Raw genomic sequence first — 25,561 nt, 5'->3', positions numbered from 1 at the left:
TAGTTCTTTGGGTTGGTTGGTAAGCATCCCTCTTGTGGATGCACAGAAGTCCCCTGACTAGCCTAGAGTTTGTGTATATGAATAACTCTCTTCTAGCTCATATTCTATAACTTTGAGTGAAAGGTCCTTTCCGTCTTGGTATACCCAGCGCCCACCATCGTGTCTGGAGTCTGTAGGTGCTCAGTAAAGACTGTTAGATGAGTAAATTATAAATCCAGGTTGGTTATCTTATCAGTAAAAAAAAAGATATGGCCATCTGCAGCATGGAACAGAGAACAGAGACAAATGTCTTCCCTTTGACTTCACCCAACCTCTTTAATATCTAGGAAGTATTCTGACCTATGAGGATGAGAGACCACACATCTGTCTCCGTCTTTCCCTTCGCCTGTAAAAGTGGTTGACTGTGTGGCATGCTTGTGGATGATGAGAGTGAGGGCTCTTTGTCTCTGGAGTTAGTCAAGTATCCTTACAAGAATAATGTGAGTATAGGTGAGTTTTAGGATTTTGACTTCTTGAAGTTCTTTTCTCCAAATATTTAACTGTGACTAGAAAAATCCATCGCTCAAGCTCTTTTCCATACCTATGGATCTTTTCCATACCTATGGATCTACATAGAGCAATGGTTCTTACCTTGGCTGTACATTGGAGTAACTTAGGGAGCTTTAAAACACATCGATGCCTGGATCTCACCCCAGAATTCTGATTTAATTGGCTTGGGGTGTGGCCTTGGCACAAGGGATTTTTACCATTTGCCCAGTTGATTCTAATGTGCAGCCAAGGTTGAGAACTGCTGATAATAGAGTATTATTTTTAAATACTCAAAAGGCTAGAAGTCTAAATACGGTGTAATATAATTTGTTTTATATTAATATAGCAATTTTTGAACAGGTTTCATATAAAATTACTCAAATGACTCACTAAACTGCATAGAAAAATATTTTTCCAGTGTCAGCGATAGATCACTGGGAAACTTGTGAAATATGCAGATTTTTATCTTCCCTTAGGCATTCTGATTCAGTACATTCGTGGTCAATCCAAAAATCTGTATTTTAAAAAGTACACCCAAGTAATTCTTGTGTACACTCAACTTGAAGAGATTCTGCCTCAAAAAGGTAACTGAGTGACTTAAAACAAGTTGTGGTCGTTCTGACAAAGAGCATGCCATTTGGTTTTCTTCGGTTTCCATGCTGTAGAAGAGTAAGACCTCAAGGTGTGGAGAAAATATAGGTTCACATTTTCTTTGTAAATATCTTAATATTCTAATTTTGGAATGTAGATTACCTATTGACACTAGTAAGAATTTTTGAGAAAAAAAAGGTGTGAATCATCAATGCATACATTTACTGACGTAAATATCTTAGTGCCTAATTTAATCCTGTGTGAAGATATAAACTGAAAAGGTATTAAATAAATTTAACTCTAATTCTTTAAGTTAAGAAAAAAAGATGTGAAAGAATTCAAGATTCCTATCATGTAAAAAAAAAAAAAAATATATATATATATATATATATATATATATATATGCATCCCAAATAGCTTTCAGTTTATGCTTAAAAAAATAAGTCCTTGGTCCACAATGTTTTATAGGAATAGAAACAATTTTAAGGCATCCAGTTATGTTGGACAAATTTAGGAGCACTCAGGATAACAAACTCTATGAGCTGTAGGGCAAGCACACATTTTAAGGCTGAAAGACTCCTCGATCTAGCTTAAACTTCCTTGGGAATTTAAGGAAATAAAATGAATTACTCAAACTGGAACTACATCAAAATGTCAAGTTAACACATTTTGGCTTGTAATGGTGCCAAGGGATCTAATGTTTGAATGATCAGGGCCTTAGGTTTCCCATTCATTTTAAAGATAATTTTATTACCATGATGCTGGAGTTTTCATTTTATTTTATTTTTTCCTTAGCTCTTTATCTTTGCTTCTACCCAGGCTAGACTAACCAAGGTCTGACAATATCACACTGTCCTTAATTAGAGCAGCTATAAAGGAAGATGTCAACATAGAAGTCCACAAATTCAGAAAACATTTTGTTTTCTCATGATCGTGAATAATCCATTTGATTTTCTGTAAACTCTTCTTGGGTTTTTGAGAGTTGCTTCACTCATTATTTAAGGTAGTGGTAGAACGAAGGAAGAGCAGGCATCAGTGGACTGTGTTTGCTGTTGTTTGTTTTTCTTGCAAATTTTCCTAATTGGTGCCCCTTCACCACCCCCCCCCCATATTTGTTCCCCATTCAATGACTTTTCTATGACTCTCACACTCAATTCTTGGCTACAGAGATGGGCTCATAACCTGGGTCAGTCTAATCATGGTACCCACATATGCAACAGTTGGTCCAAAGGTTGGTTATATGGCTCCAAGCTGTGCTAATCAGGGTCCACTAGAGTTCTCCACTTAGAGAAGTGGCCCAGCCTTGGGGGTCAGGGTACAAACATGTGAAGATGGAGAACCATCTTTCCATTTGGAGAAAGCCTACCTGCCGTAGAAAGAATGGAGCAGAGAGCCAGCAGAAATTACAGAGGCACCAAGAACCCTGGGACATTGAATCTGGGCTCTAATTCTTGAAGCCTGAGTTCCTGCAGATTTTTTTTTTTTTTCCACACAGAAACTAATAAATCCCTTTTGGCCCAAGCCATCTTGAATTGGGTTTCTAACATTTGCAACTAAAATTCTAACACAGATCAACAAATGCCACCTATCCTTTTGTAGACAAGAAAACTGAGATTAATGTGCCCAAGCCATCTATCACAACTGAACTGCCCTCCTGGCTCTTTGGTCTACCTATTGGCTTACTCTCCCTCAAGAAAAAGCTAGAACTTTCAGGATTAGTGGGGTCTGTGTGTTTAATAACCCCCAACCTATTCATAATTGGTCCCAAGTAGATCTGTGCATAACTGGATAAACCGGCATCAGTTCTGAGGGCTGAAAGCACACTCCCCGAATTTGGGCCACAGTTCTGTAGCTGAGTGTAGCTACACTGACTTTTGCTCCACAGTAGAGCTACTGTCTATAGAACCAAGGCCCTAAAGACATGATTTCCACATTCGTTCCAGAGCTGAGTTTGTGGCACCTTGAATGATACAAGGAATTGAGTGTGACGGTTTAAACAGTTTAAAACAATTTTTATAGGGGTGCCTGAGTGGCTCCGTCAGTTAAACATCTGACTTGATTTTGGCTCAGGTCCTGATCTCATGGTTTCTAGGATCAAGCCCTGTGTTGGGCTCTGTGTTGACAGCACTGAGCCTACTTGGGATTCTCTCTCCCTCTCTCTGTCCCTCCCCCCCACCCCGCGTGCGCGCGCGCACACACACACACACACACACAGTCTCTCAAAAATAAACATTAAAAAAACACTATTTTTATAACTGTTTATTAGTCAATACTCGAACACTAAATTTGCAACCATAATCAGCAATCTACCATGCAAAGGATGTATTTATTATTAGTAAACATCTGTAAAAACCTTGCATGTCCAATTGGTGATAGGCTAAATAAAATATATTACCCTTAGATACTACAGATTTCTGAGGTAGATTGAATTATTGGTCCTAGTTCTTGTCCTTGTCCTAGCTTCATATGCCTTTACTTCTGCTTGAAACTGCAGTGCTTCCCAGTGTGGGCAGTTAACTCCCCATCTAACATTGGGCTTGCTCAGGAGAACTGCTTTGATAAGTGTGAGTTAGAGGGTCTGGAGAGGCCCACACACGGTTAGGCTTGTCTTCTTGTGCGTCTGCCACTTGATATAGGTGGGAGTTTATAGAACTTAAAATGAAATGTCACCTATTTTTTGAATAGTCAGTATTTGCATGATATAAAATTTCAAAGGAACCAAGGGGTACACAGTGAAAAGTAAGCATCTTCCTCAACTGTCCAGATTCCCTCCCCAGAGGAAGCTTGTGTAACCTTCCAGAGAAACTTTATCCATATACAAGAGAAGTTGAGTAGCAGTATTACTGAGTCAGAAGCAAGTAAGATAGATAGGGGCTTCTGGATTAGTCCGAGAATCTGAATCTCTTATTTGAGAGTACACTATAATCTGAGAGATGTGCTCCTGTAGGCAGACCTATGAAGGACTTAGTGTGGACTGACCACCAATCTATAGAAGCACTTGTCACATAGAGCTATCTCATTTAAAACTCCTAAAAATTTACTGTTTCCAAAAGGCCCTCAAGGTTACTTTAGGCTATATCTGAAGAATGAGGTAGGGTGTTGCCTCTTGGGCTAAAGCAGGTAGCAAATAAGCACATAGTTGTGATTTCAATTTGTGCCAGACTCAAATTATTTGGTTCTCTCTGGTTAGACATAGATCATTCCAAGTAAGACCCAACACTTAAAGCACACATTAAAAGTAATTTTCATCAATTTACAGCAATATACAAGTTAATTATTTCCTCATTTTAACCTGTTTGGGAGGGGCATCTGGGTGGCTCAGTCAGTTGAGCATCTGACTTAGGCTCGCTCAGGTCATGATCTCACAGTTTGTGGGTTCAAGACCCATGTCAGGCTCTGTGCTGACAGCTCAGAGCCTGGAACCTGCTTCAGATTCTGTGTCTCCCTCTCTCTCTGCTCCTCCCCCATTCGTGTTCTCTCTCTCTCTCTCTCTCTCTCAAAAATAAACATTAAAACATTTAAAAAAAAAATAACTTGAGACTCGAAAAAAAATTAAGCTGAAATGGTGACTTACAAGTTTAATTAGTTTGTACTACAGATAAGACAGTACTTGATATTTCCATATGCAAAAATGTTTAAACCTTTACTCCTAAAAGGGTAATAAAATGAGCAAAACCACCACTGATCAAGTTGAAAATTTATTTACAAAACTTATTTTGCTTAAAAAACTCCTGAAGATTAACCAAAACATAAACCCTATCAAAGTTTATTACAATAATTATTCACAGAATCAATAGCTTAAAAAAAAACTGCCAATGAATACTTTAATGTAAAACCGCAATGTAAAAATAGGAACTTTAATTCTAGTGAGTAGAATAAAAGCAGATAAATAATCTTCTTCAAAGGGAAAAAATACTTGAGGGAAAAAAACAGCATAACGTGTAAAGCAGGAAATTTAAATATCAGTTTAGTTCCGCATTGCCAACATGGCATTTATATCCCAGATGAGATTTCGTAACTGATCCATAATTTGCTTCAGCTGTTGATTCTTCTGTTTGAGTTTCTGTAGAAACAAAAGAATTTATCAAAAATGTTTCATGAATTATAGACCATGAAGTGAGAAGATTAACATGTCAAAAGTTAGAACTCTAATGACCCAGACAGAAATAAGCTTAAATACTTCCTTCATGCAGAAAGGTCTCTATCTTTTCTGGCCACATATATTCTCTGAAAGGCATAATGAATTCTAATTCAGCCCACAGAGGCCTCTGGTTCCACCCCTGTGCCTCCCTTTCTGCCTCCATTCCCAATCAAAGAAACTAAGCTAAACGTTTAATTGTTATAAAACCTAAGATACAGGTTTTCTAAGATGCAGTGTAGCCTAATGTCAAGAGTATAACCTCTAGAGCCAGAATCTCTTGGGTTCATGCTCCTCTCCTTCACTAACTAAATATATGACGTTGGCCCAATTACTTAAACTCTCTGTGCCTCAGTTTCCACATCAGAAGAACAGGGATAAATTTGAACCTACCTCCTAAGAGTTATTATGAGGATTAAAAGATTTGATTCACATAAATGTTAAAATTAGGGCTGGCATATAAGCACTCAACAAATGTTCCTCGTAGGCACTGAACATAAAAAACCGTGAATACAGGAAATAAAGTTTAATGCAAATACAATGCCTGATGCAACTGGTCTTTGAAAAATGTGGCAGAAGCCACTCCTTGCCCACAGCAGGAATTGCAATCTGCTTCTGCTTCTGAAAACTGAAGACCAATTGGCACAGTCTCTGATGTAATCTTGTTCACAGCTAAGATCTGCAGGATGCCCTCCCTGAACGCACACAGCTCTGAATCTCCATATCTGGGTTTCTACCAGACCACGGTTTATAAACTTGTCTGTAAGCACTTCCTTCAAATCCCATGTGGCAAATGTCTGCTGAGGTAAAACAAAATAGAGAACTTCTGGTCAAAGTACTTACTAGTTATTATAATAATAATCATTACTATTCAGTGACCTTTTAGAACCTTACATTAGGAAATAATATCTTTAATTAGATAATTTTAAAGCTACTATATTAAAATACCTCCAGATAAAGCAGTACATTCATTATAAAGAGGTCTAAAAATCTTAATTTTGATTTCATTAAAAAGCAAACTAGGATTAAGTTATCCTATTTTATCTAGAGTCAGCAGGAAGAAGCTAAAAGGGAGGAACAGGAAACTCTTACTGGAAAACAGAAAACAATGCGCATAGGTTTGAATGTTTAATATTATATTTAATTCACATTTGAGGAGAGAACACAACACAGATAAAAACAGGATATACAGTACACAGGGCATGTGTACAGTATGCAGTCTCATGAAGCTCACGTTAACACTGTTTTTGGGAAAAAGATACTGTTAGCATTTTAACTACTCAGTCTCCTTAGCTTTCAGATTGGCCCATCTTCTAGTTCTGTTGTCACAAGTATGTGGCAGTTATTGAAGCAACTGTGCATAGAATCTAATCAAATGGACCCAGATAATTGGGTGGAATGATGGGTGACCAGATGGCGGGTACCAGGCCCGTAAAGTATTTTCCATCCTAGAGATCAAGAAACAGGTACTTCTGCCGGCCATCAAGGGGATCAGCAAGCAGAGGGACACAGGAGTAAAGGTGCTCTACTGTATACTGGGAGGTGGGGGGGAAACCTCAGGCCCAGTTCTAACTTTGCCCCTAACTTGATATTTCATCTCAGAAAAATTCCTCCTCAGTTTTCTTATGAGATGGCGTCCTAGAATGGACGAGGACCCTGCCAGTTCTATCTGTACACCCATATCTGGGAGCACAGTCAGTTACATAGACACCTGTGATGAAAGCCAGTGAGTTTAGTTGAGTGAACTAATTGCTGGCTTCAAAATGGTTCAGAGTCCGCTGCCATCCCCACGGAGCCATTGCTCACTCCCCCAGCCATGAGAGGCTGCCATTCCCACAACTCCCCTCTCTAATTTTTCAGGGACAGTGCAAAAGAGCTACTGAGTAAGAATAAAAGGAACAGAAAGAAGGCAAGTTGATATTAAAAAAAAAAAAAAAACAAACTCATTTGAATTAGTACCTTCTGACATATCTTGAATATGATTACTTTTAAAAGTTTCAGAACTTTTCTTTGGAATGGAATTCTGAGCCTGTAACACATTCTGTTCTGTATTTACTGAGGATATGTTATGTACAAAGCTCCAGGTCAGGCATTGTAAAGGGAGAAAAATGAATAAGGAATAGTTTCTGCCTTGAAGAAATCCTGCATCAAGGAGGAAGAAAATAATGTCCAAGTGACTAGGCTGGTAGCCTGGGAAGGCAGAGGCTGTGTGACCCCAGAAGACAGAGACCCTACTTCTGACTGGTGGGGCAGCAAACAAGGGGTCCAGAAAACTGGTAGTGAGCAGAGTATTAGGAGGAGGAACTTGGGCTTGGTAGTAGGGGCCCATTAAAGTTCTGGAAGAAAAAATATGGTTAAAACTTGAATGAAAAAGGTTAACTAGACAGATGTGGGAGATGGATTCTCCTGAATAATTTCAATGGTGACAAATCTGTGCCCATGGAAAAGAAGAAAGAGGAACGATTTAAATTTTAAAAACAACTGAAAACCATTCAAAGGCCAAGCTTGGTGAAACAAGCTCAGTGATCAAATTTTCAGTATAAATTAAGGAGTGACTGGAAGTAATAAAACTATATTCTTGAGTCGTTAAAAATACACTTTAAAATCAATATCAAAACAGGTCCAATGGCTCCCACAGTGGGTGCATCACTGGCATAAATGCGTAACTTAGCAGTAAGACTACTTTCAAAGAATATTCCTTTGGAAATACAAATTCTTTTTTTTTTTTTTTTTTTAAAGTTTATTCATTTTTGAGAGAAAGAGATAGAGCATGAGTAGTGGAGGCGCAGAAAGAGAGAGGGAGACACAGAATCCGAAGCAGGCTCCAGGCTCCGAGCTGTCAGCACAGAGCCCGACACGGGGCTTGAACTCACAAACCACGAGATCATGACCTGAGCCAAAGTCAGACGCTTAACCGACTGAGCCACCCAGGTGCCCCTGGAAATACAAATTCTAATGTACTTGTCTAAAAAAATTTTGCCTCATTCTTCAAAAATGGACCCAGATAACTGGGTGAAATGATGGATGACTTAAGAAATAAAGAGAACTAAAAAAATGTAGGGTTTTCTCAAGGTAATATTCAACTCTAGGTAACTGTAATTAAAAAAATATATATGGTATATTTTAAGGCACTTGGAAAATTTTTCTCAAAGATGCCACAAAGTTTTAAATTAAAAATAATTAGCAAAGAAAAATATCTAGAGCCAAAACACATCATGAAACTATCAACAGCAAAGCTGACAGTTATGCTTATGAGTGGTTAAACTGTAAATAAATTTTCATGACATGATACAGGATTTAATATATACAGTCTTGCCCGGATTGATTTTAACAGAGGTTGACAGCTGCTATTATCAAAATCCATCAGCTGTGCCTAACTTGTTACATTAACAGGTGAATGTGTAAGTAGAGCAGACACTTAAAAATATGTTTATGTTAAGTCATACCATGTAATTTAATATTCACATAAAGGTTGTGACCACTGGTCAAAAAATGCTTTAATTTCTAAATGCATGGACTCAATGATATGTCAACCCTGTAAAAACTACCCACTCTTTCATTTTTCCATCAATAAAATAGTTTAAGCAAAATAGAACTCATTCTGATGTCCTTAAAACATATAGTCTCAAACAGGTGTTCAGTCTTTACTTGGGTTATTAGGGATTATGGAGTCTAGAATGCACAAAGAGAAAATAAAAAGTATTTAAATAAGCCAAACATCTGACTATTGAAACTAGACCATTCTGTCATCTCATGATTTATATCAAACACTAATTATAAAATTTTGTGTCGCCAAATTTCATGGCCTATGGTAGGTACTGGTGGTATATACATTGTTAGAAGCCAGGCAGACCATATATTAAATAGTAAACATACCAGTAATGTGGTGTTCTGTACAATTTTAAGTACACAAAGATATAGTAGTATTTTGAAAATGACTGAATGAGAGTTCACTGAGGGGTACTAAAGCTTATTTTACATAGCTTATTTACAGTAAAAGGAAAATATACATTGTAATTAATTTTGAATAATTTTAATTGAATGCCAAGAATATTTTATTACTGATTAGGTCCATAAAGCAACTTAATCATTTAATATAAGCAAATACCAATGTATTAAAAATATGATCTGGTATATATTTATGTTTTTATTTAAGTTCCAGTTATTTTTGTAAATCTCTGTCACAACAAATGGGTACATGAAAGGGTGCTGCTTTGCTTCCATTAGAGTCTTCTGTCCTCAGAGAAGACACCTAACCACTTGCATGAAATATGCATGGTGCCAGGCAACACATCTGACTGATTCGTGGCAGAAACTCCACACTTAGAATGACGGCTGGCACAGAGCAGGGACCAAAATATAGGAGTATTTTAATATTCAATAAAAAACCCCAAAAAGCCAAAGAAAAATCTTTCTAAATCCTAGAGGAGAAAAAATAAACAAAAATTCCCTAGCAATCATTTTGAAGCTTGTTCTGTTTCTGTTTTCCAGTTAAATCTGGTATGTTGGTATTTCAAAACAAAAAGAGATACAGCCATTATTAAAAATTATTCATTTTAGTAGTCTAAGATAAATTACTTTGATGTGTGTTACTAGCTAAGATTGCTGTGAACCTTAAGCTCTACTACTATCACCTAATAATAAAAATTTTACATAACAGCAAAGAGAATAGATAAAAATAATAGACAAAAGGCATGTAAAATTTTAAGTTTATGAATATAGTTTATAAGTAGTTGAAAAAACAAATCAAAGAATTTAAACTATTTTTTAGTAGCATCTATATGATCACAAAATTAGATCAGGGCAACATTTTACCATCTGTAGGTAGCTATTAAAAAAAATTCTTTGGGGCACCCAGATGGCTTAGTCACTTAAGCATCCCACTTCAGTTCAGGCTGTGATCTTGCAGTTTGTGAGTTTGAGTCCCACATCAGGCTCTCTGCTGTCAGTGTAGAGCCTACTTCAGATCCTCTGTCCTCCACCCCTCACCTCACCCCTCCCCTGCTCGCTCTATTCATTCTCTCAAAAATAAACATTTGAAAAAAAATTCTTAAAAAAAAATGATATTCTTCACAGAAACACTCAGGTGTGTGTGCCATCAAGGCAGAAAAATATATCCATTCATCACAAGCTTAGTGTTATAAAGATTTTCAATTACGGGAGCCTGGGTGGCTCAGTTAAACGTCTGACTCTTGATTTTGGCTCAGGTCATGATCTTACAGTTTGTGAGTTCGAGCCCCATGCCAGGCTTTGTGCTGATAGCGCGGAGCCTGCTTGGGATTCTCTCTCTCCTTTTTGCTCCGCCCCTCCCCTGCTCGCTCTCTCTCTCAAAAATAAATAAACATTAAAAATTTTTTCAATTATACATTTTAATCTTGTATTCTAGAAGCGAAGTATAAAGTTGAATGAAATTGGAAGAAAAGAATAAATAAAATAACGTTAGTAGCACTAATTATACGTAACTTTATTAATAGTCAAAATATGTGTTACATTCAATTCACACATAATGTTTTATTTCAGGAATGAATTAAAACTTTTTTAGGTTAAAAAAATCCACTTTGCTTAGTTTTGGCTATTTTCTCTTCTGCCTTATTTTTTGGATTTCAGTTTGAGTTAACCAAATCTTAGTCGTCCCTCCTCCTTTTTTGTTTACACCTCTGTTTACTGCCTTATTCTCCATTCCTGTTTCAAAATATAGTAACAGTTTCTAGGAAGTAAGAGAGAGTATGAGACCATCAAATGAGATTTCCCCTGCCACTCAAGATACTTTCCCCCTAAATTCTCCTTTAAAAAATAGCTCCTATAGAAATCTAGGGCTAAGCTTTAAATCTGTTCAATTAAAACATCTAAACAGATTCTTTCTTCTTTGTAATAATAACCTTCAATATGTTAACTAAAACAAGTTTTACCCCAAAGTTAGAAGCACTTAAAACAGCAAAATCAGCATTCAAATAATTTAATCAAAGAAAGAGTTCTTAAATGCTTTAAGTATAGATAGGAACACAAAACTTGAAATATGGGCTTTTATTCCATAAATAGACAAACCTTCAGAAATACTGTGTATCTATTTTGTGTATTGAAATAAACCTGCTGCAGATAAACACTGTGGACTAAATACCTGTGCTTATCTCTTTTTCTCAAAGCCCTAATAAAATGGCAGGAGATAAATGAAAAAAGCTATAAACCCATGTGGAGAAAAATGATCGGAAAGGAAGCAGCAGCAGATACAAGGTGGTAAAATTTAAGAGGACAAGTAGAAGGGGAGTGGTAAATGACTTAGGAGGAAACTACAGTACAGGTGGATGCAGGGACGATGCCACTGAGAGCAGGGAGACTGCTCCTCCATGGAGACTGGAGATGGGTGCCATGGAAACTGCACCAGGTGAGGCCTGGGGATGAAAACTGGAGGAACAGCTCAAAGAGATCCAGGGACTACCAAGAGCCGCGCGTGCTCACTCCCACTCCTTACAAACAGGTGACTGAGTACCCTCTCCCTGTGCCCTGTCCCACCTCTAAGGATCAGGAGGTTTGTTTTTTATGAAACTGAACCACAACAGCTGTGGATTTAGTCCTACCAGCACAGCAGAATGCAAGAGGACAAGAGCATATCTATGTAGGACACTGGAAGATTCTTCTCTGAAGAAACTGAACAGACTTAAAAAAAAAAAGCCTCAGAAAATGATTGTTGGGGATCCCCCAAAGAGAACACCTATCTTGACATGAAGTCCACTCACAAAGCCTATTATTAGCTTTCTAGAGCCTCATTCTTAAAATATAAATGGCTCATGAGTAAACATCAGATGTTCACCAGATCTTTTAGAGCCTCAATTTAGAAAGACAACAAAATGAAATAGATAGCAGTTGCAAACTCTTGACACATGACCTGGTTTTGTACGGCCTGTGAGCTAAGGATGGTTTTTATATCACAGCAAAGATCATGAATGTCTCACAAAGCCTAAAATATTTATTATCTGGTCCTTTAAAGTTTGCCAAACCCTATTTGAGAAGATTATGGAAGAATACCTTCAAATTTCTGAGGGAAATTAATTTACAACATAGAATTTTTATAGCCAGCCGAACTATCAAGTGGACAGCTATGGGAAGACTAAAACTTAAGTCCCTGCATTCGTTCTGAAGAAGCCACTGATATTTGAACCTAACCAACAAGGCAGTAAACCAAGAGAAAGGAAGACAGGAGACTGAGAGAACAGTGAAGCCAAAAGAAGGGGTGAAGGAAGCCCCAGGACAATGCTAAACAGCAGGCCTAGACAGCATTCAATCCAGACCTTGCAAGATGATGGGAGGATTTGGGTAGGGGTGGGGGGAAAGAACCAATAAATTTCCTGATAATTTTGACTCTGTGGAAAGTTGGAAAACAGTACTGAGATGCTGCTACAGATGCATAAAGAACTAACCAAAAATTTTAAAAAATTACTTATTAACCTGGAGGCTAATTATTAACTCCAGATGGACAAAAAAATTGTTCAAGAAAAGGACACTAGTTTAATATGTGGCTAAGGAATAAACAATATTTATGTGCCTTAATAATACACAGAATATTTTCTGAGCCTCAATTATAACTGTATTGGAAACACTGGGGTAAGGAAAGTATGTAGGTGGGTCCATGAGAGGGAGAGACTGGAAGAAAGCTAAATCCTTAACTGGGGAAAGAAATTTTTTTATATATCTTATCCTTTGTATCAATCATATCCTTCTCTTAAAATTCACAAAATTCTAAATCAATAGCTAATAAGATTTTTTGGATTATATACTGTCAAAGTATTACTGTATTCCGATTATATAAAAGACCTTTTTAAAAAAATCAAGTGTTACTTCTAAGCCATCAAATTAGAAAAAAAAAAGAAGAGGAACTCAGAGAAATGAAAAGTGAAATGAAACCTATATTAAGAAAGATTATATTTTAATTTACACAGCCTTCTTTTTTTCTCTAAAATACATAAAATCTTCTATGGTAGAGAACAAACTCTATGTCACACGTAGTAGTCTGAAATCAAAGTTACCACTATAATGCTATTTTGTTTATGTGCATAATCCATTGTATTTTATTAAAAAAGGCTTATTCCAGGAAAAAGTAACAGAGCACATCTATTGTGAATTAATGCATAGATTATCAACAGAAACATGTAACACTTCTTTTTTTTTATTTAAAAAAAAATTTTTTTTAAGTGTTTATTTATTTTTGAGACAATGCAAGACACTGAGTGCAAGCAGGGGAGGGGCAGGCAGAGGGAGATACAGAATCTGAAGCAGGCTCCAGGCTCTGAGCTGTCAGCCCAGAGCCCGACGTGGGGCTCGAACTCATGAACCGTGAGATCATGACCTGAGCCAAAGTCGGATGCTTAACTGACTGAGCCATTCAGGTGCCCCAAAACATATTTCTTAATAAATGAATGCCTCATATCTCTACCAAACACCATTTGTTCTTCAAAATATAAATTAAAAGTTCCTAATCACCTCCTCACCCCCTACAGATTTCCTACTGTATGTTCTTTATGCTCATTCATTACTATCAAATTTTCTTGAAATCTTCTTAATCTGTATTTCTCCTTTTATGAAAAAAATGAAAACTTTGTAAAATCCAGCTTTTTCCTTTCTCCTGGTTTTGATATACATTTTTCTCTTAATTTTCCAATATTTTGTTTTTCAGGTCTTATTTTCAACTCTGAAATTAATTTTGACATATGGCATAATGTAAAAGCTAGCTAACTTCCCCTAAAGCTTCTATTTTTAAAGAAAAATTTTCCAAACAATCCCTCTTCGGTCATAATAAATTCTCATATGTAATAGGAAGACTATTTTTTCTGGCTATTTTACTAATCTGTCTCATACCAGTATTTCACAATTTTTTTTTTATAATATTCTCCATACTGTGTTTTAATTTTTGAAGCAAAGAGATCTGTTTCATTACTCTTTGAGAATTTTCCTTGATGTTTTAGTTTGTTTGCAAGAAGAAATTCCAATTTGGATTTGTTTTTTCATTGGTATTGCACTAAAATCTTATTATTTTGTGTACTTTTAAGAGAATTCACACTCAATACTGGCATTTTTAGAATATTTATTGTCCACACAAGAACTTTATGTGTCCTTTTAATTATTCAAAACTTCATTATGTATTTTGTATTATAATTTATTTATTCTGAGAGAGAGAGAGAGAGAGAGAGAGAGAGCGCGCACAAGTGGAGGAAGGGAGGAGAGAGAGAACCCCAAGCAGACTCTGTTCTGTCTGCACACAGCCTGATGCAGGGTTCCATCTCCCAAGCCAAGAGATCATGACCTGAGCTGAGATCAAGAGTCCACTTACCCAACAGCCACCCAGGCACATTTTTATGTATCTTATGTATTTTTTGTATCTTAACAAGTTTAGTCACATAAATCATTGAGGTAATTCCTAACTAAATATTTGTTGTTGCAAATGTGAATAGGATCTTACAATCCAATTACTTTATAGCAAGTGAGCAATCAAATAACTATGTCCTGGGTTAGGAGATTATAGGGAACGTGTTGCAAAAATTTTCTATTTGTGAATTTTTATCATTTGCTGCTCCAAATATGCCATAAGCTAGAAAGCAAGAATTCTGCCTAGAAAAGAAAAGAGTAAATGAGTTGTGACTGAATGCCCATGAAGTTTTTCTAAGAGCTTTATGGCATGAATTCTGCAATCTCTCTTTTGACTATTCAGGTGGCTTTTCTGCTTACCTTTTTAGTTCTTGGTTATACTCTTAACTAGGTTACATTTGCCACAGAAATGACTTCATGTAATTCTAGAATGCAAATTATGTCTTTGAGTTACATAGACACCCTTGTAATTTTTATCCATGATTGCAAAATATAAAATACATAGACTGATAACTCACCTTATTCACTTCAGCAATTTCTCGCCTCTCTTCACTAGCAAAACGAGGTGGGCCAGTGCGGTCCTCATTCTTTGAGCCATCTTCTTCCACATATGGAATCAGTTGCTGAAAATGAGAGACAAGAGTTAAAAGTTAAAAACATGATATGAATTTTCCAATTACATGGGTTTACAAAATGTCTCTAATTAAGGTTAGTTTGTATGCTTTTCTTTTAATGGTATATAAATAAATTTCAATTCAGGTGATAGCCTAAAATAACAGCATTAGAAGTTTATCATTTCAGTGCCTTCTACACATTAGCTTTTCAGGTTTCTTTTGCAAAACAGCCCTTATAACATTACATTAACTGTTGCTTACAATTAAATAATACACTATCCATCCAATCAGCAAATACTGAGTTCCCAGACACTGGGTGAGATACTACAAAAATAATGACAAGTAAGGTGTGATCCCTGCCCCTAACAAATGTATAGTCCATTGAGATAGAACAGAGTTTCTTTCATCTATACTAGAAAGAAAGGAACTTCATGGATGTGCATTATATAAATGTCATTTACTTTGCTATCTAGAACTTCAGCGTCTATGTAGATTTCTAGATGTCTTAACTGGTTGGGAGAAAGATATTTTGTAGGAGAAAAAATTATACAGCAATGAAACATCAGAATTAACAATGAAACATGTATGGTTTATGATAAGGTTTATTTGATGAAGGCCCTCATAAATGTGACAGAGACTTCAGGAATCATTTAGTCTTTTCCATCTTACATTAACAATGTAGGAACAGCCAGAGGTGAACACATGGTACAACCAGGAGTCATCTGGCCAAACTTCAAATTCTTGGGACAGATATAAACTTATCCACATCCACAACCACTCTGTCTTCCTTTCCTCTCCCAATGCAGAATTGTCCTCCCTCCTGAAGATGATTAATTTCTATTCCTGTGCTCTCATTTCTTCACCCTCCCCCGAGTCTCTCTCCCTACTGCTTTCTTGCTTTGTAATCTAAACATGTCTGGTCTCTCTCATTTAAAGGCTCTTTTCCTTTCCTTTCCCCCAAACCCTTGATGCCAACCATCCTTCCATCTACTGTTTTTCTCTCTTTTTATCTAAGCGTTTTGAAGATGAATGTCTACTTGTTGGCTCCAGTTCCTTATTTCCCGTTTAATCTTCAACCCATTGCGATCTGATTTCTAATTGCTAACATCTCACCAAAGCTCTGCTCATATAGACCAATGATTTCCCTCTAGCAAAATCTACTGGAGAATTTTCATTCTCTGTTTCCCTTTGCTGCAGCATCTGACAATGTCGACCACATTTCTGATCTTTCTTCTGTATTTCTGACCACTTCTTTTCAGGCTGTTTTGCAGTTTATGCTTTTCTCTGTTCATCCTTTACATGCTGATCACTCAAAAAGGAAGCACTCAACACAAAAAATTGTTTTCTATATGTAGTGAGAACATCCAGACCTTCCCAGCTACTTGTGTTGGCAGAGACAGAACTTGTCAACAGGAAAGGGCCACCTATAAAAATATCATATACCTAGTGAACTGAATATATCTATGACCCAAGATGAAGTTTAAGAAATATATTTTACAACTAAAGTGATTCCACTCAGCTAATCTAAATTAATAACGATGAAAACATAATCTTTCATCTGTAAAGGGCTTACATGAAAACTATTTTAAAAGGATTTTACAACACTATCTAAAATTCCTGCTAAAAAAATCATGTACTGATTTAATACAGACACCAGCAGTATTAATAAAAATTGCCATAGACCACTCTCTTCTCTAACAACAAAAGTTCACTATAAGCCTAGATGTTAAAATCTGTAAGGTATTAACATGAAAAGATAGTACTAATTCTATGCATACGTATCCTATTTTCATCTTCTCTAGTCAGAAGTAAAACCAATATAATTAAAACTCTGGAAATACCGTGCAAATAGAGAGACAGGAAAACATTACAAATGTCCTGCATCTTATATCATCCTCCCTCTACCACTAACACTTGCCTCCACTGGAATGGGATCCATCCCTCCACAATTTTCATTGCATTTGTCATAGACCAATCTCAGCTTCCTGAAGAGAATAGAAAGTTGGCGAAGGTGATCCTGTAGCTTTGCCAGCCGGTCTTGATATGTTCCAGTATGGTATGTGACACCATTTGGCAGCTTATCGAACAAAACAAAAACAAGAAAAATATGAAGTAATGACCATCGAGATTTTCTAGAAGTAAAGCTGGCAGAACAGAAATATTTTCTTAAACACTGCATAAAAGCAAACTGTTCCTCACAATCAAGTGCAAAATTTTAAGATCTGAAGAGTAATATTTGCTCATTTGTTAGCTCCTTGGCATACTGCTTCAGTGCTGTAAAACAGCTCTGGAAAAAACTGCATGATAAGCGTCTCTGTCCAGCTGAAAAACTTTCCCCTCTAATATTTGAAGTATGTTAAAACTTTAAAAATAATGCCATGATTTTAATATTTCTTACTATTTAAAAAAGGCAGCAAGCTGCTGAACTTACCTTGGAAGTTAAAAACAAAATGCAATTTAAACTGGGAAGTTAAAAACGAAAAAGCAAAAGAAAAGTACAAAATACAAAGTGAAGATCATGACTTTTCAGCAGAAGAAAGGAACAGTATACTGCTGCTATTGCAAAATGATCTCAAAATAACTAAAAGATCATTAAGATGCTCAAGGCATGCACTAAAGCATAAAGCTGTCACCAAAAGTTTTACTTTAAAAAGAAATCAACAGGAGAGAGAGATGCAAATCAATCTATACTTGAGGATCATTAATAAATTATTGCAAGTAACTGCTATGATCACAGCTCTGTCTTGGATGCTTATATATTTTTAATTCAGGACTTTTATCAAAAGAAGCCAAAAAAGTATGTATTGAAATGGTAAAATCACAGACATATGGAAATTGACTATTATTTAGAACTTATAAATAAATGCACCTTTTGTGCATTGCTGAACCTCATGAACAAGCTCTTCCTTTCTTTGTACATCAAAATACTCTGTACAGTATTTTATTTCCACAATTTGATGTGTGAAATCATCCTAACATTTGAATTAACAATACTTGTACCATGTTTTCTAGTATATGAGGTGCTTTGATTGTAAGCATTCACTCATACACTTATCTTGGGGATTGAAATGACTTAAAACCAAGACACTAACTACTACCCGATAGATAAGATTAGCTAGTCTTTCTAAACCTCAGTTTACTCTTTTTTTCTAAACAGATGAGGTAGGAATACAAAAAAAAAAAAAATGCATAGGACAGTACTTGGAGAAAAAAAGAAAACAGGATACTATCATTGCAAGTAGATAAAACCATAAACATGAAAAAAGGACTGGAAAGGCCTACAAGTAGTTGATAACAACATGTAATAGGAAGTCATCTTGAATAATTACTTCTTTTCTATCATTTCTCAATTTCCTGCAATATTATGATTTATAAGTTAAGGAGATGGATCTTCTGAAATTATCTGAAATGAGTTATTAGGATTTTCAGCAATTTTTTTTTAATGTTTATTTTGAGAGTGTGTGAGTGAGCGCAAGGTAGAAGCAGAGAAAGAGGGAGAGAGAATCCCATGGGGCGCTCAATCCCTTAGCCCTGGTATCATGATCTGAGTCAAAATCAAGAGTTGGACGCTCAACCGACTGAGCTACCCAGATGTCCCAATTTTCAAAAATTCTCAAGCATTTCAACACTCTGAGGACGATACCTCCAAGAAACGTGATAAAATATCAAAGGCTGAATCAGTCGAAACTTTTAAAGAAAAAAGGCATTACAAGTTCACCCTCAAAAAGGGCTTGAACTAAATACAATGTAGAGTTTGTCCAGAACCTTCAGTTAACAAACTTTCGTCATACTAACAAACCAGAGAACAGTCTCAGAGGCTCCCTGCTTTCCTGTTTGGGTGACAATAGGCGGTATAATGATTACATCTTGCATACAAAGCACTGTATCTTTACCTGTACCTTTATGTAGTAGGTTTAGTACTTGGCCCATATTTTCTACTTTGTGAAGACTGTAAATTATTCACATTTATATCCCTGTGTTTAGTATAGTGCATACCCACAAAAGGTTTTAAAGTACAGTCTGAATTATTTTACTTCAATGAATTATTTTATCCATATATCTGTACTTAAAATTCACTAAGAAGTGTGTGTTATGTAAAAGAAGTAAATCCTTTCATAAAGAAAAACAAAATCCTTTTGAAATGCAAAGAGTCCCCCTCTTCAAGTATACCCACTTAACCAAGTCTGGGTATTAGTTTTCATAGACAGCATTAGATTCTCAAAGAAGGGAAGATTTAATTTCTCCAAAAAATTCTTTCACACTTTTCATGTGTCAGACAGTATTCTAAAAGCTAAGGTACAGTAGTGAACATAGGAGGCAAGGTTTCCTCTACCACAGTATATAAGTTGTAATAGTGCCTAAGATCTTTTGGTATATATCCGTAAGGTACACGTTTAGCTGAAAAGCTCATCAATAACCATCTCACTCTTGAATACTGAGGAAGATCTGTAAATATATGATCACGTCCCTGGACACTAAAAAGGCGTTCAATTAAATTCAACATTCATTCTTAAATATAAAACAGTAAAAATTTCCCAGCACTATAAAATACATGTATCTTGGTTAAAAACTCAGCAGCATGATTAATGTAGAAACATTAAAAGCATCCTCACTGAAGTCAGGAACAGAACAGGATGTTTATTAAGACCACTAATACAAATAGTGAACACTATTCTGGAGGCCCTGGCCAAAGCAATTAGAAAAATAGAAAAAGTTGAAACATTAAAAAGGAAGTGGTCTAATCATCACTATATATGGATAAGATATAAATGATAAAGTGCTACTCTCAACAAAGGTAGTCAAGAAAGAGATGGGCACAAAACTAATATAGAGAAAATAGCTTTGCTTTCATTTATGAAAACAAATGAAAATGAGAAAGGAAAAAGACCCCACTTAACAATAGCAACAATAAAGATAAAATATCCAGGAACAGACTTTAAAATTTTCAAGATAAAGAAGAAAACTTAAATAGTTCACAGGACAAAATAAAAGGTATTTGTGCTCTTGGTTAGTAAGATTCAACATCACATTGATGTAAGGTCTCTCTAGGTTAAATCAACCTAATAAAATGCTAGCAGGTTTTTCTCAGAACTAATCAAGCTATTCTAAAGTACATGTGGAAAAACAAACAAGGATAGCCATGGTAATTTTGGAAATAAGATAAACAGATTATAGAGTCACAATAAATGTAAGAAAATTTGGGATTACTACATAAATGACAGGCAACCAAATGTAATAGAGCATCCAGAAATAGATTCTTTTGTATGAAGTAGCATCTGAGATCGATGGAAGAGGAAAATGAATTATTCAACCTTTTGGAAAACAAAGGGCTGGGGCCATACCTCACACTTTATAGAAGGATAAATTCCATATGGTTTAAAGTTTTAGATATAAAAATGGAAACAAAACCCAGAAGTCTTCCTGAATTTGCAGTGGGAAAGTCCTTCCTAACTAGACCTAGAACCCAAAAGCCCTAAGAGACTGATAAATTCAACTACCTTAAAAAAATACATATGCAAAACTTCCATAATCAGAGCCAAAGGGCAAACAACAGACTAGGGGAAAAATACTTGCAAGTTCTATTACATAGACCAAGTTCTTCTAATACGTAAATAGCCAAATCTTATAAATTGAGGGAGAGGGTAAAAAAGACCAAAAAAACAAAAAAAACAAAAAAAAAAAACCCACAAACTAAAAAACAAAAACACACACACACACACACAAAACACAAAAAAGGGGGGGCAAATAATATGAACAAGCAGCTAGCAGAAAAGGAAATATGATTCATAAATGTATGAAGAGATGCTCAAACTCATTCCTCATTAAAACTAGAAGAAATATAGATTTTCATCTATCAGATGATCAAAGGTCCAAAAATATAACTCGCTATTAGTCAGAGCCCGGTTGTTGGTCTCGGTTAGCACATGGTAGCATAAGCTGGTACAATCCCCATGGAGGGCAATTCATCAAAATTTATCTAATTACAGAAGCACAGAGCCACTTCCAAGAATTCATCCTACAGGTATACTTGCACATTTATGCAGGAGGTTATTCACTGCAGCATAACAGTGAGAGATTAAAAGCAACCCAAATGCCTAGAGAATGGGATGAATAAATTACAGTCTTTCCATGAATTGTATTACTGTAAATACACCCTAAAAGGAAAAGGAGATATATTCTGTGCAGATATCAACAAATCCAAAATATACTAAATGAAAACAAGGTGCAAAGTGTTGTGTATAATATACTGTTATTTGTGCAAAAACAGGAAAAAATGAAAGAATAAATACATTGCTAAAATATGCAAAGAATATCTAGAGGGATACATAAGAATAATCATAAAAAGCATTAACATTTATTGCCTATGGAAAGGGGTTAGAGAGCCAGCAGACAGGGATGGGAGGGATACTGTCCATTTTAATGTCTTTTTTAATTTGTGAATTATGAATATATTACATATTAAATATTTTTTTCATATTTAAAGGATAACAAAACCAAAGCAATATTTTCTTATGCAGGGAAGCTTAACCTGGGACCTAGCAATCCTTGAAGAAAATTCCCCCTCAAATTTTATTCAGAATATATAGATGTGCATTTTTCTGAGAAGAGAACCCATATTTTCCCATCAAATTCTTAAGGGGCTAGTGGAGACCTAATAACCACCTCTCTAAAAACACTTAGAAATAGGGTGTGTGGGTGGCTCAGTTGGATAGGCGTCCAACTTTGGCTCAGGTCATGATCTCACGGTTTGTGGGTTTGAGCCCCACGTCGGGCTCTGTGCTGACAGCTCAGAGCCTGGAGCTTGCTTCAGACTGTGTCTCCCTCTCTCTGCCCCTCTCCTGCTCGCACTCTGTCTCTCTTTCTCAAAAATAAACACTAAAAAAATTAAAAAAATAATAATCTCAGGAGTTTGTATTTATGGTGCTTCATCCTTCTGGATTAGTAATATGGAAGGTAATTTAAAAATTTTTAAGACTAAAAACTGTATTAATAATTAGGTTACATGTAGTCCTGTTTGTTCCACTTCTTCCAGCTTTTTGGAAATGAAGGATCACATTCTTGCTTCTTCTTCTGCCAATTATGACAGGTCTCAAAGTCTTACATGAGTTAAACCCCAGAATTCACAACATAAGAGGCACAAAGAAATAACAACCATAGTCCCTTACAAATTGGTTTTGAATATATGTCTACATGTAATCTAGTTATTGATAATACTTTAAAAATATTTTTTTTAAGTTTGTTTATTTTGAGAGAGAGAGAGAGGCAGCGGGGAGGGACAGAGAGAGAGGGAAAGAGAGATCATCCAAAGCAGGCTCCACACTGTCAGTGTAGAGCCGATGTGGGGCTTGAATTCACTAACTGTGAGACCATGACCTTTTGAAAGAGTTTGGTTCTTTTAGTGTAGGTCATGGGTGTGTATTATACCTCTGTTAATAATACAAAGTGTTTGACAGCAAGTTAGTATTATAAAGCAATTAGTAGGAAAAACTACCAGTTATGTGTGATGTTTGGTAAGTTCTTCTCTATTTAAGCCTCAGTTTCCTTAACTGTAACATAAGGATAAAAATACTTCTTAGAACCTTACAACAGTTTGTGTGAGCAAGGAAAATGCTTGATAAATGTTAGCTAGAAGATCTACTAGTCCTAATTCAGTACTTTGCATATAGTAGGTTAAAAATAAATATGTACGGGGCAGCTGGGTGGTTCAGTGGGTTGAGCGTCCGACTTCAGCTCAGGTCATGATCTCACGGTTCATGAGGCATCAGGCTCTGTGCTCACAGCTCAGAGCCTGGAGCCTACTTCGGATTCTGTGTCTCCCTCTCACTCTGCCTCTCTCCCACTCGTGTTCTGTCTTTCTCTGCCTCTCAAAAATAAAGAAACATAATAAAAAATTTTTTTAAATAAACATTTACTAAATTCTGAGAAATCATTTAACACTGTAATCATTTTAGATATTAATCTATTAATTTTTAAATAATTACCAGATTTCATATCTTCTCTTGGATTCCCTTTGTATTGTTTTTCACACCGGCCTATTGACATGGTTAAAACATTTTCTATGCACCTGGATTACTTGTACAGTATAGAACATTACTGAATTACAGTACATTATTGAAATCAGTTGTAAGAGTCTTAGACCTGGTTTCAAATTTACCCTATCACTGACTTGCTTTGCACAAGTCACTTCACCTCTCTACCAGAAGCCTCAAAAACAAGAATGACATCCACATGACATACCAGTAAGATAAGCAAGCGTTAAAATTAAGTAGTATGTGTTAGAACAACTGGATATCCAAATGCAAAAAAAATGCATTTGGATCCTTATTTATCATGATATCCAGGAAAATAATGTGCATTACAGACCTCCATGTAAAACCTAAAACTACAAAACTTCCAGAAGAAAACACAGGGGAAAATCTTTTTCACCTTGGATTAGGCAAAGATTGTTTTCGGTGTGACGTCAAAAGTAAAATCTGTAAAGGAACAAATTGATAAATTCGATTCTATCAAAATTTAAAATGTCTCTTCAAAAGGCAATGTGAGGAGAACGAAAAGCCACAGACTGGGAGAAGGCATCTGCAAAGCAAAAAGACATACAATAACAAGTGTTGTCAAGAATGAAGAGTAACTGGAACCCTCAAACACTGATGGGATTGTAGAAAAGTTTGAAAAGTTTCTCAAAATGTTAATAGATATTTGCCCTATTATCCAACAGTTCCACTCTAGGCATCTAACCACTTAAGAGAAATGAAACACGTGTTCACACAAACATTTGTTAGGTGAACATTCACAGTATTCTTCACAGCCAAAATGACCGTCAGCAGATGAACAGATACACAAACTGTCATATATTCATACAATGGGACACTACTCAGCAATCAAAAGGAATGTACTATTGATATATCCTGAGTCATAGAAGCCAGACCAAAAACAAAACAAAAAACGACATAGTGTATGATTCTATTTATATGAAACTCTAGAAAATACAAAGGAATATATGGTGCCAGAAAGCAAATCCAAAGTTGCCTGCGGATGTAAGGCCAGAGTAAAGACTTAAACGAGGCATGAGGAAAACTTTTTGGGGTGGTGGATAATGGTTTCCTAAGTATATACACATGCCAAAACTTTAAATAAATGCATTTTATTGTATGTCAGTTATACCAAAATAAAAATGTTTAACAAAACTGGGTAGCAGAATCTGAATTCTTCAGCTTCTTAGGCCCTCTGTATTTTGTCTGAAAATGAGATGAAAGTTAAGCCAGTCTAGTGAGGTTAACAGAGTGAGAGACCCACCGTTACCCTTAAAGGTACAAGAGTTTGCCTAATAAGTAGAGAATCCGGTGGAATCTAGAAAATGAGGCTTCAATCTTCCAGAAGTCCTATCTGGAAAACATCACCATTACATCGCAGAATCCTGGGGACAGGCACATCTTTGGGAAATGCTTCTGAATACAAATGGGGCGACCCTATACTTGAGGTTTGCCCAGGGCAGCCCAGTTAACGCCCAGCGGCCTCACGTAACGACTAAGCCAGCGCCCCTCTCCTCCAAGAAGCATCCGCTCTCTCCACGCGCGGCCCGGAGCGCGCCCACCCTCCTTCCCACCTGCATGTTCCTTAGGAGCTGGAAGATCTCCATGGTGCGGTACACGATGTCCTGCACGGTCTCCTGCCCGATCCGGCAAAGCGATGCCGTGTTGACCTCCCGGGCGGCCTGCTGAGCCTGGGGCCCGCCGAAGGGCCCTGGCGCCATCCCCGACGCCGCCAACGGAGGGGTGGACATGGCGAGGCTGCGGCCTCAGGCCGATAGGGCCTGAGAGCAGGCGTCAGGGGTTCCCGTCTGCCTGGGGCTGAGCTGTTGCCGGCCTCTGCGGAAAGAGGCGCTGGTAAGACTACGGCGGCCCGATTTCAAAACAGCGGCTGGGACTTCCGCCCACCGCGACGTAACGCGTCATCTCAACGTCACGGGAACCGCCCGCTTGGTGGCCTCCTGGGAACTTACCTCGGCCTAAAGCCGGCCGGGATTGGACCGGAAGCCCGGGTGGGGCGGGACGGAGGAGTTGAGCAGCCAATCACCGGCTGTACTCCAGCCAGAGGGCGGTGCTCGTGCTGTGAGGTGGCTGAGCTTTCCCGGAGTTCTTTCCTGGAGTCTGAGCCTGTCATTAGAATTCCTGAAAAGAACTCTTATTTTGTATTAGTTTGCTTGCTGAGATTTCTCGTAACAAGTCTGTGAGGTTTGTGGTATTATCCTTTTACAGCCAGGAAGCAGACTCAGAGGGGCTAGTATATTTTGTGGAGTCGCATACCCCTTAACTGGTAACCTGCGATTTGAATT

At 36.9% G+C, this 25,561-nt stretch overlaps 1 protein-coding gene across 2 annotated transcripts; it reads right to left on the bottom strand.

Moving 5' to 3' along the window:
* Positions 1 to 4,682: 4,682 nt before the first annotated feature.
* MED30 (mediator complex subunit 30) lies at positions 4,683 to 25,171 on the bottom strand. Of its 2 annotated transcripts, XM_019459984.2 has the most exons (5): positions 24,833 to 25,171; positions 17,147 to 17,305; positions 15,133 to 15,237; positions 14,975 to 15,039; positions 4,683 to 5,182 (listed from the first exon to the last, which is right to left on the bottom strand). In XM_019459984.2, the coding sequence occupies exons 1-4, from the start codon at positions 25,007 to 25,009 to the stop codon at positions 15,007 to 15,009; spliced, it is 474 nt and encodes a 157-aa protein (XP_019315529.1). In that variant the 5' UTR covers positions 25,010 to 25,171; the 3' UTR covers positions 4,683 to 5,182; positions 14,975 to 15,006. The 2 variants fall into 2 exon arrangements, with proteins under 2 accessions (XP_019315529.1, XP_019315528.1); XM_019459983.2 differs by lacking the exon at positions 14,975 to 15,039 and having other exon boundaries at positions 24,833 to 25,169.
* Between the last annotated feature and the right edge of the window lie 390 nt (positions 25,172 to 25,561).

Source organism: Panthera pardus, unplaced genomic scaffold (assembly GCF_024362965.1).
Source record: "Panthera pardus isolate Hobbes unplaced genomic scaffold, ASM2436296v1 HiC_scaffold_7, whole genome shotgun sequence".
Lineage (NCBI taxonomy): Eukaryota > Metazoa > Chordata > Mammalia > Carnivora > Felidae > Panthera > Panthera pardus.
This window is presented reverse-complemented; position numbering and strand designations above follow the sequence as displayed.